General features: G+C 35.5%; 1 protein-coding gene and 1 long non-coding RNA gene across 3 annotated transcripts in view; one reads left to right on the forward strand and one right to left on the reverse strand.

The window, feature by feature from the left end:
- The window catches only part of LOC105492585 (thrombospondin type 1 domain containing 7B), a 900,526-nt gene that overhangs the window by 493,260 nt on the left and 393,384 nt on the right, over positions 1 to 13,882 (forward strand). For both annotated transcript variants that reach the window (XM_071072671.1, XM_071072672.1), the window contains exons 11-12: positions 3,732 to 3,861; positions 7,115 to 7,218. In XM_071072671.1, coding sequence (XP_070928772.1) covers positions 3,732 to 3,861; positions 7,115 to 7,218 — 234 coding nt within the window. The remainder of the gene's footprint in view (positions 1 to 3,731; positions 3,862 to 7,114; positions 7,219 to 13,882) is intronic.
- Positions 6,889 to 13,882, reverse strand: part of LOC105492582 (uncharacterized) — a 79,451-nt gene continuing 72,457 nt past the window's right edge. The window contains exons 4-5 of the long non-coding RNA XR_011609718.1: positions 9,683 to 9,791; positions 6,889 to 7,192 (exon numbers count right to left, since the gene is read on the reverse strand). This is a non-coding gene — a long non-coding RNA (uncharacterized lncRNA). The remainder of the gene's footprint in view (positions 7,193 to 9,682; positions 9,792 to 13,882) is intronic.

The raw sequence follows: 13,882 nt of genomic DNA on the forward strand, positions 1-13,882 counted from the left end.
TGACTTAGAATACCTTAATCATCTGGGAATGAAGCCCGGTAGGCCTCAGCCTTATTTTACCCAGCCCCTATTCAAGTTGGAGTTGCTGTGATTTAAATGCCTCAGACAAAAATGGGAAAATCATTGACTGTTCTATCCCAAGTGTACACTGCCTGCCCTTGAGCTTCCCACAACGTCACTTAAGTCTGTTGTGTGTAAAGGATTCTGCTATAGGTTTGACCATAATTTGAGGCATTTACATCATAAGGAGAGGAAAATTCTTTAAAATTGATTGCTAAATATGTCCATTGCAAAGTTCAAGGAAATACAGAGAGAGAGAGAGAGAGAGCAAAAGAAAAAGAAAAAGAAAGAAAGACTCTTAACAGGTAGTTCACACATCTCTGGTGTTGTTTCCCTAGCTCAAGATCATCCCTTAACTCTCTCTCTCTCCAAAGGCATACATTTTTCTTCACTTATGCACAGTGGGAATCAGTTTCTCCTCTGGAAAATGTTACTTCGATACTAAATGTTGATTTTCACTGGAGGATCCATCCTTTTCAACCTCCACCCGAATATCTGTAGGGCATGAAAGTCAATGCAACTATTATTCTCAAACTTTAGATTATTTTACCTGGAGTCACACCATAAAGGCAGACTACCTGAGTGTGTGAGTGTGTATCGTGTGTGTATGGTGTGTGCATGTGCATGTTTAGTGTAAAGGGAGAAGTATGGATCCATGCTGTATATGTAGTCTCCCTTAGGGTTTCTCTCTCCATGTGAGGTGAAGGCATTCCTTTCTTTTTTTTCTATTGTTTTCAATCTTTATTTACAAACTCCTAAGATAGTATTTGGACAAAGCACACATACACACAAACCTACACTCAAGTAAACATTCTAAAGCTAAACAGTACAGTATAGGCTAAACAGAGATAGTACAATATAATTGGCATTAATTGGGAGTAGGCAAAGAGACTTTTTCCAAAGGCATAATTATTTACAAAAGATTGTTCTCACCCAAATAAAGATAGCTTTTTATATTATTATGAGGCAGACCTATCTTGGCAACCCTCTTTTTCTTTTTAAGCGTCTATTTCTAAACTCCTCACATAACCTTAACTACATTTAAAAAGGGGCCAATTACAGCATCTAGTCTTTCAAATAGCAGCATCTCTCCTTTGACTTTATTGGCGTGTTCTGCCAGGAAAGAGGTAGCCCACTCAAATGGGGCAACTGAGGAAGATTTAATGAAGGGACTATTTACAAAGGAATAGGAAGTGTTAAGGTAGACTTACAGGGTATGATGGTTTAGTACCTGGGCTAGTGAAAGTTAAGAGCCGTAAAGTTGATGGAGGGAGAAACATTTAGTGGAATGAAAGAAAAGTATTTAATAGCTATAAGCAAATGCCACTCCATAGGAACTGTGGCTTTCGTTAGAGGTAAGGAGACAACTTGAGGCAATACAGAGGATGGAATCTGGTGGAATAAATACCTTCATCTCTCTATCTCTTCACTTGCCCTTTTTTTCTTTTCTTTTGTGTGTCCCATCCCCTCACTGGCAAAGGCCAAACAGAAGCCAATAAGGCAGGGGGCCACCAATGCAGCCCACCTATGGGTATAAAGCAGGTTAAAGCAGGACAAAGGGGATCTTGGGGAACAGATGGAAAAGATCCTGTACATCTCCTTAACTTCTAGTTCAAAGTCACAAGATGTGCGAAGTTGTTGGTCTCTCCTCCTTCTGAGAATCTCATTTAAAATGATAGGAAAGGAATTTTCAAAGCCCTAATTCCTTCTCAAAAACAAAAGGAGAGGACCATTAGTGGAGGGGAGATCTTTATGGATGACAGAACACTAATGGGTAAGACCAAAAAGTAGAGAAATTGATGACACGACATTGGGAGCCATGACCTAATGTAGCAGGAAGGTGGGTGGTGGCAGGGAGAAAGCTCCTCTACCCAAGAGGACTATGCCAAGTTGTGGTGATTGGTCTGATGGAGGACAGGAGTGAGGGGTAGGACTTAAAAAAATATGGATTATTAAGTAACCAGTAGAGGCATAAAAATAGCAACATCATTATCAAAGATTGAAAGATGGTACAAAGTAAATTGGCAATTACTGCAGAAAGTCAATACATAATGTCTGAAGTTCATAAATCAAGAAGTAATGACATAAGCATAGTATTTATAGATTTGGAGGTAACCGTAGAAAAATTAAATACAGAAGCAGTTGAAAGTGTTCCTTCTGAAAAGGAAGACAGAGAGTAAGGAAGCTTTCATAGTGGGTGAGTTGCTTCTCACTGTGAGTCTTCTAGTATTCATGATTTTTTAAAAATGCATATATAATTTTAATAAATTCTTATTTCATTGTGCTGGCTTTCTGTAAGTTAACATCTTGATATGGGTAGGTCCATTATTTGTACCAAACCTACCAGTTGATTCCATCTTTGCCTACACTGTCTTTTCTCTCCATTCTTTAAAACCCTCACTGTACTCCTCCCTCTCTCCCACCTCCCCATGTGCTCACACCCAGAGCCATACTCACATACCTTCCTTCTGAGTGTAGTTAATTACATGTCTGTCTTTGTAAATAAATGCCTTGCATTCTTACATCTCAGTGCCTTTCTTCAAAGTGTTTCCCTGGCCTGAATGGTTTCATTCATATATATATGCATATATATGATTTCATTCATATATATATATGATTTCATTCATATATATATATTCATATATATATATATATATATATATGATTTTTTTCTATTTAACCATCAAGGCCCTCAAAGCAGATAAAAATTTGTCTACTTCATTAGCCCTCTTTGGTTGCCAAATTCTAAAATGATTTCTGTTTCTTCTATACCCACCTAACCCTGTGTCACTCTCTGACACTGCTCACACTGCAATGTCTTCTAACTAGTTGTGTATATGTCTGCCCCTTTTCTTCTTGCTTAATTGTAAGTTCTGTAGGTCAGAGATTTGTGTCTGTATTTATAGTGCCAATAGTCTATCTTCCACATAGTAATTGAAATAGTTGCAAAGCACTTTAATGATAATTGATTTTTGTTGTTGATGTTGATTCAGAAGGCATCTAAAGATTGTGAAATGAGTGCCTCAACACATTAAAGTGAACATCAGTTGTTTTTTTTTTTTTGATGTTCCTATTAATACTTCTACTTCTCAGCAAAACCCTGAAGTAAACAATATTTTGTTCTTTCCCAATTTTAGTGCCTCTTCCCTAAATTCCAATTATATACATATGGTTATAAGGTTATGAGGTTATAAAGAATAAGAAATCTAATAAACTAATATCCACAAATTGGTTACTAATATATTAATTATTATAGGTGTGTTTTGTTTGCACTATAAAAAGTGGCCTGGATGGAGAAATCCCTTACTCAAGAGACTGAGTTGCTAATAATAAAACACCAGTGATTTCAGCTGTTGTTTGGAGATCAAAGAGGGCTTCTGGGGCCCCTCTGATCATGTCAAAAAACTTTCATGCCATTGGTAAGGTAGATTCTAATTAAACATATTAAGACAGTGAGAAATAATTATATTTGAAATCACCATTGTTAAGTATTGTGTGTTTATTTCATAAAAGTAAGATGGAGTGTTCACTCCTGGTCTTTGCTTGTTATTTTCATTCCCAGGTTGACTTTCCACATGTGCTTACTTTATCTGTCTCTCAGTTGCTACCTGGATTTTGATCTGCATCAACATAAAAGGGCAGTATTTAATTTTCTTTTTCCTTTACTTCAGGAAATGCCGCAATAAAACAGTCTCGATACAGAATCATCATCCAAGAAGCAGCCAATGGAGGCCAGGAATGCCCAGATACCTTATATGAGGAGAGAGAGTGTGAAGATGTCTCCTTGTGTCCTATATATCGGTAAGTAGTTATCTTTTAAAATTATCATTAGACCTACTACAAATTATAACCTATTTTCTTTCATATAATATACGGTCGTTTGGTGAAAAATAAGAAGTAAGAGGGGATCTGGGATTTACATATCTTCAAATACTTTAATATTCTTACCCTCTTATCTGGAACATATTTGGGAGGAGTAGAGAATATGAAAGTCTAATTAACAGAGGGGAAAGGAAGCATGTTTGACCGTAAGTGAGCTGCTTGACTTATGCCACCAAGCAATCCATTTTCAGGATCATGTTCGAAAGAGATTCAGGATGAGGTTGTTACGGTTGTTATCTGGGGGCTGGGAGAAGGAATACACACACCACACACACACACACACACATACACACGCGCGCGCGCGCGTGTGCAGGAGGCAACTTACCTTCATTCTATTATTCTCATCCTAACATCTTTAGTCAAGAATTAAGAGCAAATTTGTACTCCCTTGTTTATTTTAATTAAAAATGTTTTTGGCTCTCAATTTTTGTGATACACAGTTTCAGAAACCATTCAATTAGAAAAAAAAAAGTTTAACTTACGGATAAAATTTTTTATTACAAAAAGAAGATGAATAACTTTTAAACTATGTATGTTCCCTGTATATTCCCTCTTGGCAAATTAGTGATTACTATTTATAAAAATAATACTTGAGGTTTCTTTGCTTACTCACAAGCTTCCCCCCTTTTAACACCTGACAGTTTTAAATCTGATTGAAATGCTACTTTAAAGTGTATTGGGATTAAATTCAATCTCTGTGGGGTTTTACTGATTTGTGAAAATAATCCATGGTCTTAAAAAAAATATGGGTTTTATCAGCACACTTAAAAATGCCTTCAGCAAAAATGTCCCATGTTTCTGCTAATTATTTGAGAAACTAAACTTAAAGCTGTGAAATTCGAGGGCTAATTATTTGAGAGAATACAAGTTATTTCCTTTTTTTTTTTAAAGAAGAAAGATATTGTTGAAGAAGTCTAAATTACTATTGATTTTATCATCCTGTACTTTCATTGTTTTTATCCGATGACCAGTTTTGGGAGGATGTAAATAAACACTGGGAACATGCCCAGACTCCTATTTTTTTCTCATTAACCACAGGGCCATTGTGGAAACACTGTCAATATTCATCCTTTTGTACAATGTCTAAATATTGAAACTTCTGAGCCCAGCAAGAGCTCTCAAGGAAAGTATCCAAATGAAAAAAAATAGCCAAATCAAATATTATTAGATGTTTTTATGAACCCAGGGTTGTTATAATCAGACAAAATCAAAAAACTATTAGTGGGATCTTCTATTTCTTTGTCCACTCATTTTACTCTCTCATTGAGTTTCAATTTAGCTACTTGTGTTTGAGCTAGTTGCTATCAATGACCTCCTGCCTTGTTCCCCAAAAATCAGTTCTACTGTGTATGAATTGGATCATTGTGCCATTTTTCCTGATGCGTAGTTCAAAATGTATCCAAGTTATCAGCATGAATCTCTGCTCCTTCATGAAACATCCTTGAATTTTGAGCAATGTAGTTCCAATTTAGATTTTGCTTTCCCCTTTATTGGTATGTTAGGGAGGAAGTTGTCTTAGGAAGTGAGTTAAGATAGGATTTTATCATTCTCTTCTGATTCTTCTTTCTGACTCCATTAAGGTGATATATTCACATGTTTACCAAATTAAAACAGAATCAAAATGCCTATTTAATCTGTCATGTGTATTTGAACTTCTCTCAATACATTCAGTAGATATGACAGCATGGGCACCTTTATCCCTATGTAGAATTGGCAATAAGATGTTGCCAAGAGGATGTGGCTGAATATCCAGAGACAGGACTGGCAACTGGCCTGTCCTGACTTGCGCAGCCTGGGACAAATCATTTAACCTCTCTGAGCCTGGATTTATTATCCTAAAATTGAAAGTTTAATAAAGGAATTCCAAAAATTTCTTTCCTCCATTTCAGTCTATTCACCAAGGTAAAAGACATTGAACTCCTCAATCTCACTTTGGTCAAGAAAGCCTATGTAAACTCAATTTAAGGAAATTTAATGAATGAACGACATATTTTAGTTCAAAAGTTGGACTAAAATCCCTTACCTTTTGGCTTCTATATCTTGGATTCATGTGGAATGTGTCTGTTCATGTATAAAGTAAATTTATAACAATTTAAAATTAATAGATGATTTCTTTAAATGTAACAGGTTTCCTGTTTAGCTGTTTCCTGATTTTTTTTCCCCAACTCTTCAGCTATTCCCATTATGAAGGCCACTTGAATGAGGTCAATGATGTTTTGCTTCATGTTTCTCTTTCCTTTTTTGAAGTAGTTCTTTTATCAGAGGTATTGGCTCATATGAAAAGGGTTAAAATGTACTAAGTGAAAGAGCAGGATCTGTAGTTATACTTAGGGTTTGGATTTTCTGGAATGTTGTGAAGAGACAGATTTAAGGACACAAGTCATCATCTGCCCTGTGAGTCATAAAAAGAGAGTTTTGTTGACCTGAGAAAGAAAAGCCAGTAGAAAGTGAGAAGATTGCCTTCAAGATTGTATCCTCTGAGGACTAGAAATCATGGTATTTTATCAACGGCAGGTCCATTCCTCTTTCCTAAGATGAACTATCGGATAAGATAGGTCCATGGTGCCCGTTCTTTTACTCTATAACCTATTGAGATGTTTGATTTACTTCAGAAGACCTTGGGAACACCTTATAAATGGAAGCAGCGGATTAAGTGTGAAGGTTTGTACCTCAAGCTTATAAAAATTTTGAAGCAGAAGATTAATGTGAAGTTTGTACCTCAAGCTTACGGATGTTCAAACCTTGATTCTCTAACGCACCAATGGGACATAGGGATTTTCTCACTCTCTTTTTTTTCTTGTATTTTTTTTTGAAACAATTTTAAGTGCATAAAGAACTAGACCCTCTAGACTGATCTGTGCCTCTAATGTTTATTATTGCCACTTTCTATATTAACCAAAGTTTATGTGCAAAATATCCAAATTCAGTTTTTTCTCATTAGCCACAGGACCAATTCAAAAACATTGAATTAGTGCCTAAATCATGAATCTGGGGTAGAATGGACTATTGTCATTCTAGTGCTTGCCAAGGCTTGGTTTTATGACATTGGTTTCACATCCAGTTTTATTGAATTGCTGTCTTTATGTTTTTTTGAACTTGAAACATATCTAAGTATTTCTTCTGCATGTTGATCACAGTGAAGTTTCTAGTCCATTGTTTTTGGTAATCACAGGTGGAAGCTACAGAAATGGAGCCCTTGCATCTTAGTGCCAGAGTCTGTCCGGCAGGGAATAATGGGCAGCAGTGAAGCCTGTGGAAAGGGGTTACAAACAAGAGGTAAGATGATTTTTACATAGTTTTTTATTAATACATAAGTTAATATTATGTAACTCGTATGTGTTGCTTATTTGTATACTTGAATTAATTGTGATATTATTGGCTTGAATTATTTATATTTATTGATGTTGAATATAAATAGAATTTGGCATAATTAACATTTTATATTAGATTAACTATAACCAGTTAGTGTACCTAAGGACTAAAGAAATATAAGCAAATTCTGTTCTCAGTCATAGCATATACCAATGCTCATATTCCAAATACGTATTAGATATTACCTGGTATCTGTGAATGAAGGTTATATCAAGATTAAATTCAACTGTCTGTATACTTTAGATTTTTTGGTGCTAATTAAATATTTGTTGATGAATGAAAGAATAACTGAATGAATTGACTAATCTTAATGATCATAGGATATTGCTTAAATATAATTGTCATATACATACTCATATCTCATATGTCAAATGCATACAAAGGAAGTATTAAAATTTCTGGAAGACATATGAATAAGCTTCTGGACCTGAGTAGAACTTCCTTTTATCATCAATGTCTAGAAGGTGTGGGAAATCTCTGAAAAGTACTCAGAGAATCATCAGACTGCTCACTTTTCTATTTCATTCATAATCTAGGTGCCAATTATATGAAGCTTGATATGAAGCGCATTTTTCTCCAAATCTGACCACTTTGTCACTAAAGGGATGTATGTGGCAAAATTAGACCTTGTAGAATCAATCAAAGTATACTGGTTTCATAATTAATGTTCTTTTACAAGGCATATTTAGAATTAAGTTTCTCGTTTTGTTACATAGGTCATCCTTTGGAAATAATACCGCTGTCAAAAAATTGGTAGATGAAATTGATTGGTCAGGTAGTTTGATTTAAGACTTCTGTGGGGATCTACAGTGACTTTGTGTAAATTATAAGAATGAATCACTTTCTTAAGACATTTTACTTTTATATATCACTAAATTATTGTAATAATATGATATTGTTATTTTAAGATTTTTGCCTACTTTCTGCTGAGAAATTGTTACAGAATATCCAAATCACCAATATCTACTCCATGGATGGAGCCCTATTAAAAAGTGGCAACTCTATGTAGTGTACAGTTTAAATAGCACCTTGAATTTGTTACTCTATGATACTACAATACTAAACAAAATCATTTAGTAAATTCTGCAAGGATATTGTTTGTAAATGATGTAGAATTATCACATAAAAAGCAAGATATTTCATATTTTCTAGAATATGAAATCTCCTTGGATTTCAATTCAAATGAACATTTCTAGCTGGATGCCTGATAGTCCTTTAGATTAGGCAATGAACTTTCTCTAAATTTGATACCAACATTAGAACAATCCTGGTGTTTAGTTGATGGGCAAGTTGCACTTTTAGCATAGTAGGATGGGTCTTCAATTTTAGGATTATGGAGGAAAGACATTTCTACCTCCATCTTTTCTTTAAATTAAGAACCATAAAGGAAAATACAAAACAATAAGACTAAATACATCTCCAGTGAGATCAATCTCCTTTAAAAATCACTCCAAAGAACAAGGAATACAGTAAGCTTACTTTCAGGTAAATTAGGAGCCATCAGTAACCTACATCATAATATATAAATTTGGAAAGTAAATGGAGATATGGTAAAGTACTTTGCAGAACAAGATTACAACAAAGTGTTGGCAAGGGTGAAGGTGTGGGAGCTGGAGGGAAATAAAATGATATATCCTGGACAACTCCAGGAAGAAACCACATTCTCCACGTTCTGCAGAAGGAAGTGTGCAAGTGTGTGTGTGTGTGTATTGGGAGTTGAGGATAAAAACTGGAGCTCTGAAAGTCTGAAAGAGCAGCAAAGTTCTTCCTTGTTTAAGTTCCTCACTTTTCACTCTACTGAGTCAGATTTCTACCTTTTCTTTTTCTTGTGGGAGCATGGAGATGTATTCTCTGGGAAACAGAGAGGTTTTAGACTCTGGACAATAAGCAGAGGTGGGTGGAGATGCAGGGCTAGACTGAAATCAGGTGGATCAAAGGAATGTCTGAATAAGGAATTATGAGACTATGATTTCCTCTGAACATTAAACTGCTAAGAGTTGAAGATAGAGAAATGAGAATATAAAGGGGAGAAAAGTACCAAAGAAATAATACTAGAAAAAATACTCATTAAGGAGCCGAAATGATTAAATAAGACCCATATCAAGGCTTGTCATTGTGATATTTCAGACCACATGGGGTAAAGTCATTACCCTAAAGGCTTCCAGAGTAAACAGCATGATCTCTCACCCAGAGTTCTTGAATAAGATTATAGGACTTTTCACATCAACTGGAAAGTGGAAGGAAATAGAGCAATAGCTTCTAAATGTGAAATGTGAATATTTTCAACCAAAAGTCCATATTAAATTATCATTCAGTTATTAGGATAACATGAAAATATTTGCAGAAAACAAAATCTCCAAAAGCTTACCTTCAAAGCATCCTGTGTCGAGAAGTAAATAGGGTATATGCCTCATCAAAGATGAATAAATCAGGATGCACACTGGATATCCTCCCCAGAAGAGAGGACATTGGCATTCCTAGGAAGAAAGAGAAGGGAAATTCATGGACCACTGCTGTTCACAGGCCTTGAGTTGTTCACTAGGCTCATGTGGTGAGAGCAGGAGACCTATAAAGTGTCAGGAGGGGTGTCTTAACATAAACAATAGAAAGAATAGAGGATTTGTCAGGTTTGACCTGGACAATTGCACTGAGAAGCATTTCATAGGTATAAAAGCACTTATCCAGATTCATAGAAATGTCTGCAAATAAAAGTGAAAGAATTTCAGGAAATACAAAATGTTGTAGATAGAAGGTATAGTTACAATATACTTTTTCAGCTTACCTATAAAGAATATATTGTCATAAAAGCAAAAACATTAAATTATGGATTTAAGCAAAGAATGTGATTCAACAGTATTGAGAGTTTAGTGAAGGGACCTGGGGGGTGTTGTCCTCAAAAAGACAACAGTAGAAAACACCTATCATTAAGGAATTGGCTAATGGAGGTATATGGATATATTTTTAGAAACATTAAGTACCCATTAGAAGAAACTGTAGAACAGTAAAAAATAATTGACTCAAAGTGAGGAGTCGGGTAATTATTTGTTTTATCATTATTCAAGTTTCAATGCTATGAATATGTACTACTTTGGTAAAAATTTATTTTTTAACATAATCTGGCCAGGTGTGATGGTTCACGCCTGTAATCTCAGCACTTTGGAAGTCTGAGGTGAGAGGATTCCGTAAGCTCAAGAGTTCAAGACCAGCCTGGATAATATGGCAAGACCCTGTGTCTATGAAAATAGAAATTTTTAAAAAATGAGCCAGACATGGTAATGTATGCCTGTAGTCCCAGCTACTCAGAAGGCTGAGGTGGGAGTATCGTTCGAACCTGGGCAGCTGAGGCTACAGTGAGCTGTGATCATGCCACTGCATTTCAGCCTGGGTGACAGAATAAGACCGTGGCTCAAACAATAATAATAATGCAATGAAGTGATCTATTCAATGTTCTAAGGGATTATTTAAGTAAATGCATTGTAAAATGCTGAAAAAGCTAGGTCCAGGAAGGAAATTTAGGTGGGGGAAGGGAGGAGGAGGGACCTGCCTGTTTTATACCGTATGAAGAAGCTTCTGCTGTCAGCATTTTTTGCTGGTTTAAACAGATACGGTCTTGTTTCTTCACGCATATTAATAGGATGGATTGTGGTTCCTAAAAATACATGTCCCCATGCTAATCATCATAACCTGCACATATGACTTTATTTGCAAAAAGGATCTTTGTAGATGTAATTAATTCAAGGATTTAAAGCCTTTATCAATTTGGAAAAGTTTATTTTGTCTTTGAGTTCTTTGTATCCCAGAGGGAGTTTGAACTCAGACCATAAAGTCATGGGAAGGCCAGCTTGAGGTTATACATTCTCGTGAAGGATTCTCCTCTCTTGCTATCCAATGCTATGCTTTAGAATTGCAAGTTGTCTTGCCAAAACCTTGTGCCTAGCAAGTTTATTTCTATCTAGTTCATCGCTAAACACTAAGGGTGAGTGTTAGTTGCCATTGCTTCTAGTGTGGGAATTTTATAAGATTCTCCATAGCCAACCTCATATTTTTTTTCCTTCTGTGCATTATGAATCCATAAAAGTAAAAACTGGGATCTTCAAGATTTAATAGAAACCCTTGGGATGAAATTTGTCTTTCTTGTTTACCTTGCAGGGTCTCATACTTTCACTTTGTTTTGGGTGTTATGGATTCCTTACTTTCAGACCAGCCCAGCAATACATTCAGAATATATATATATTATCGTATGCTTTAGTCTTTTTCATTTGAAAGGATATTTCAGGATTTGTGTGCCATTAGACTGCCAGAAACATAAATACCACTTGTTTTGTTTCATTGTGCGTTGGTTGCTGACCTGTTTAATTGGTTCATGTTAAGATTTCATTCGTATAATAATTTTTCAGTTAAAAAATAAGAAAAACAAGAAGGTAGAACAGCACATAGAGTTATAACTGTAGCTAAACGTCTACACCATCTCCAGGAAGATGGGCATTTTGAGTTTCATTGTCCTAGTTGTCTCCTACTTCAAGGAGACCCAAGTATTCTTTCTGCCCAGAGTCTTGTGCTTTATCAGAATAATTTTTTTAACGGTGACTTTTATTTTATGGCAAATAAAAGTATAAGAGGAAGAAATTTAAACATAATAATACGTTTTGTAGAAACTGCTCTTAAAATGCTAAAACTTTAGTACTAAAAAAAGAGAGAGAGAAAAGTCAAGATGCTGTCATTTCTATAAGTGGAGTGTATTTCGCTAGGGACTGATTTTTTGTTTTGCTATCCACAGTAACTATTTTAAAGCTGACTTAATGGACTTTCCAGTATTTTTCTTTTGTACAGAACTTTCTGGTCATTTATCAGCCCGTGAGTATACTCTGTCAGCGACAGACTTGACATTATGGCACTGTAATGGATACAGAGTAGGTACTGGAGATCGAAATCATCTTGTCTATGGTATCGTTGACTCTTTTGAACTATCTGTAGTCTTTTTTGGTTTATTTTCACTGAACAGTGTTTAGGTGGACCAAAAGAGTCAGATCTCTAAACTCTGTCAAATCTTTTTGTTCTTTTTAAATTAGTTTTTGTCACAGTTTTCTTACACAATAGTTTTGATGGAGATTCTGTATGCTTTTCTTTGCATTCAAGGAACCCCTTTAAAGTAAAGATGTTTTTCTGGGGAAAAAAAATGAGCAAAATAATTCGCTTTCAAAATTAGTTGTGGATTACCTTTAGTTTTTGCTTGTTTGTTTGTTTGTTGTGAATGGAATTAGAAATCAGAAGAAGTTAAATAATGGAGATCTAAAGTCTTAATTATACAGCAATAATACCTGGTATTTAAAAATGAAAATCCGTAAGAAACATATATTTGTGTGTGTTTACCATTTTTGCCTGATATGCTTTATTTAACATAACATTTCATAATCTACTCTTTCACTAAGGCTTGCAATATGTGATTGAATCATTAAGAATTGATTTATGGCCAGGCGCAGTGGCTCACGCCTGTAATCACAGCACTCTGAGAGGCTGAGGCAGGTGGATTGCCTGAAGTCAGGAGTTCGAGACCAGTCTGACCAACATGGTGAAACCCCATCTATACTAAAAATACAGAAATTAGGTGGGTGTGGTAGTCAGTGCCTGTAATCCCAACTACTCAGAAGGCTAAGGCAGAAGAATCTCTAGAACCTGGGAGGCAGAAGTTGCAGTGAGCTAAGATCTCAAAAAAAAAAAAAAAAAAAAAAAAGATTAATTTGTATGATTTTCCAACACTATGTATAACATAAAGTATATATTTATATAAAACAAAGGCAAGTAAGTTGATTGCATGCGTTGGATTCAGAGAAAACTATTTGTGTTGTGTATCTGAGTAGTCTTATTTTCTGATTAAAAGTGTTCTCCTCAGTATGGTATCTTCATGGAGAGAAGGTTAAAGATATTACCCACCATCAGCTCATCATCCAACTTTTGTCTGGAAAATACATAGAAATATAGCAAAACACACACTCTAAAATAAAGATGTCATTATAGTCTACCAAATGTCAAGACAGCCAATCAGCTTGTTGTGTTCTTCTTTCTGATGCCAGGTATCCTTGTATTTTAGGAGACAAAGGATACCTCTGGAACAATGGACTTTCATTCTCCAAATGGAAGAATCATAGTCACTTAACCTTCGAGCTGCAGTTTTATTTTCTGCCATAGTCATCTACCTACATCACAAGGAAAAAGTCATTTCAGTTCATTCAGAAAGCAAAGCACATATATAGGTTTGAACTATGACTGAACAATAGCAAGAAAATAGAGATAGTCACAGCCATTTTTATTTTTAGTATGGGAGGAGGAGGAGGATAAAGGTTTTCTGGGAAAGAAAGTAGTGTCTTCCATTTACTTCAAGGCTTGGACAAAAATGAGCTACCTTATCCACGAGCTGTGGGCATTTCCAGTAGGGGATACGGAGCAACAGTAACCTAGCCCAGGTGCCCCTTCCACAAATGTAACTGTATTCTAAGAGGGCAAAGCCAATTGGCAGTGTTTTCTCATGGACTTGAAGAAGAGAGGACTTGAACTCAGTCCAAATCAACAT

Source organism: Macaca nemestrina, chromosome 11, assembly GCF_043159975.1.
Source record: "Macaca nemestrina isolate mMacNem1 chromosome 11, mMacNem.hap1, whole genome shotgun sequence".
In the NCBI taxonomy this organism is placed as follows: Eukaryota; Metazoa; Chordata; class Mammalia; order Primates; family Cercopithecidae; genus Macaca; species Macaca nemestrina.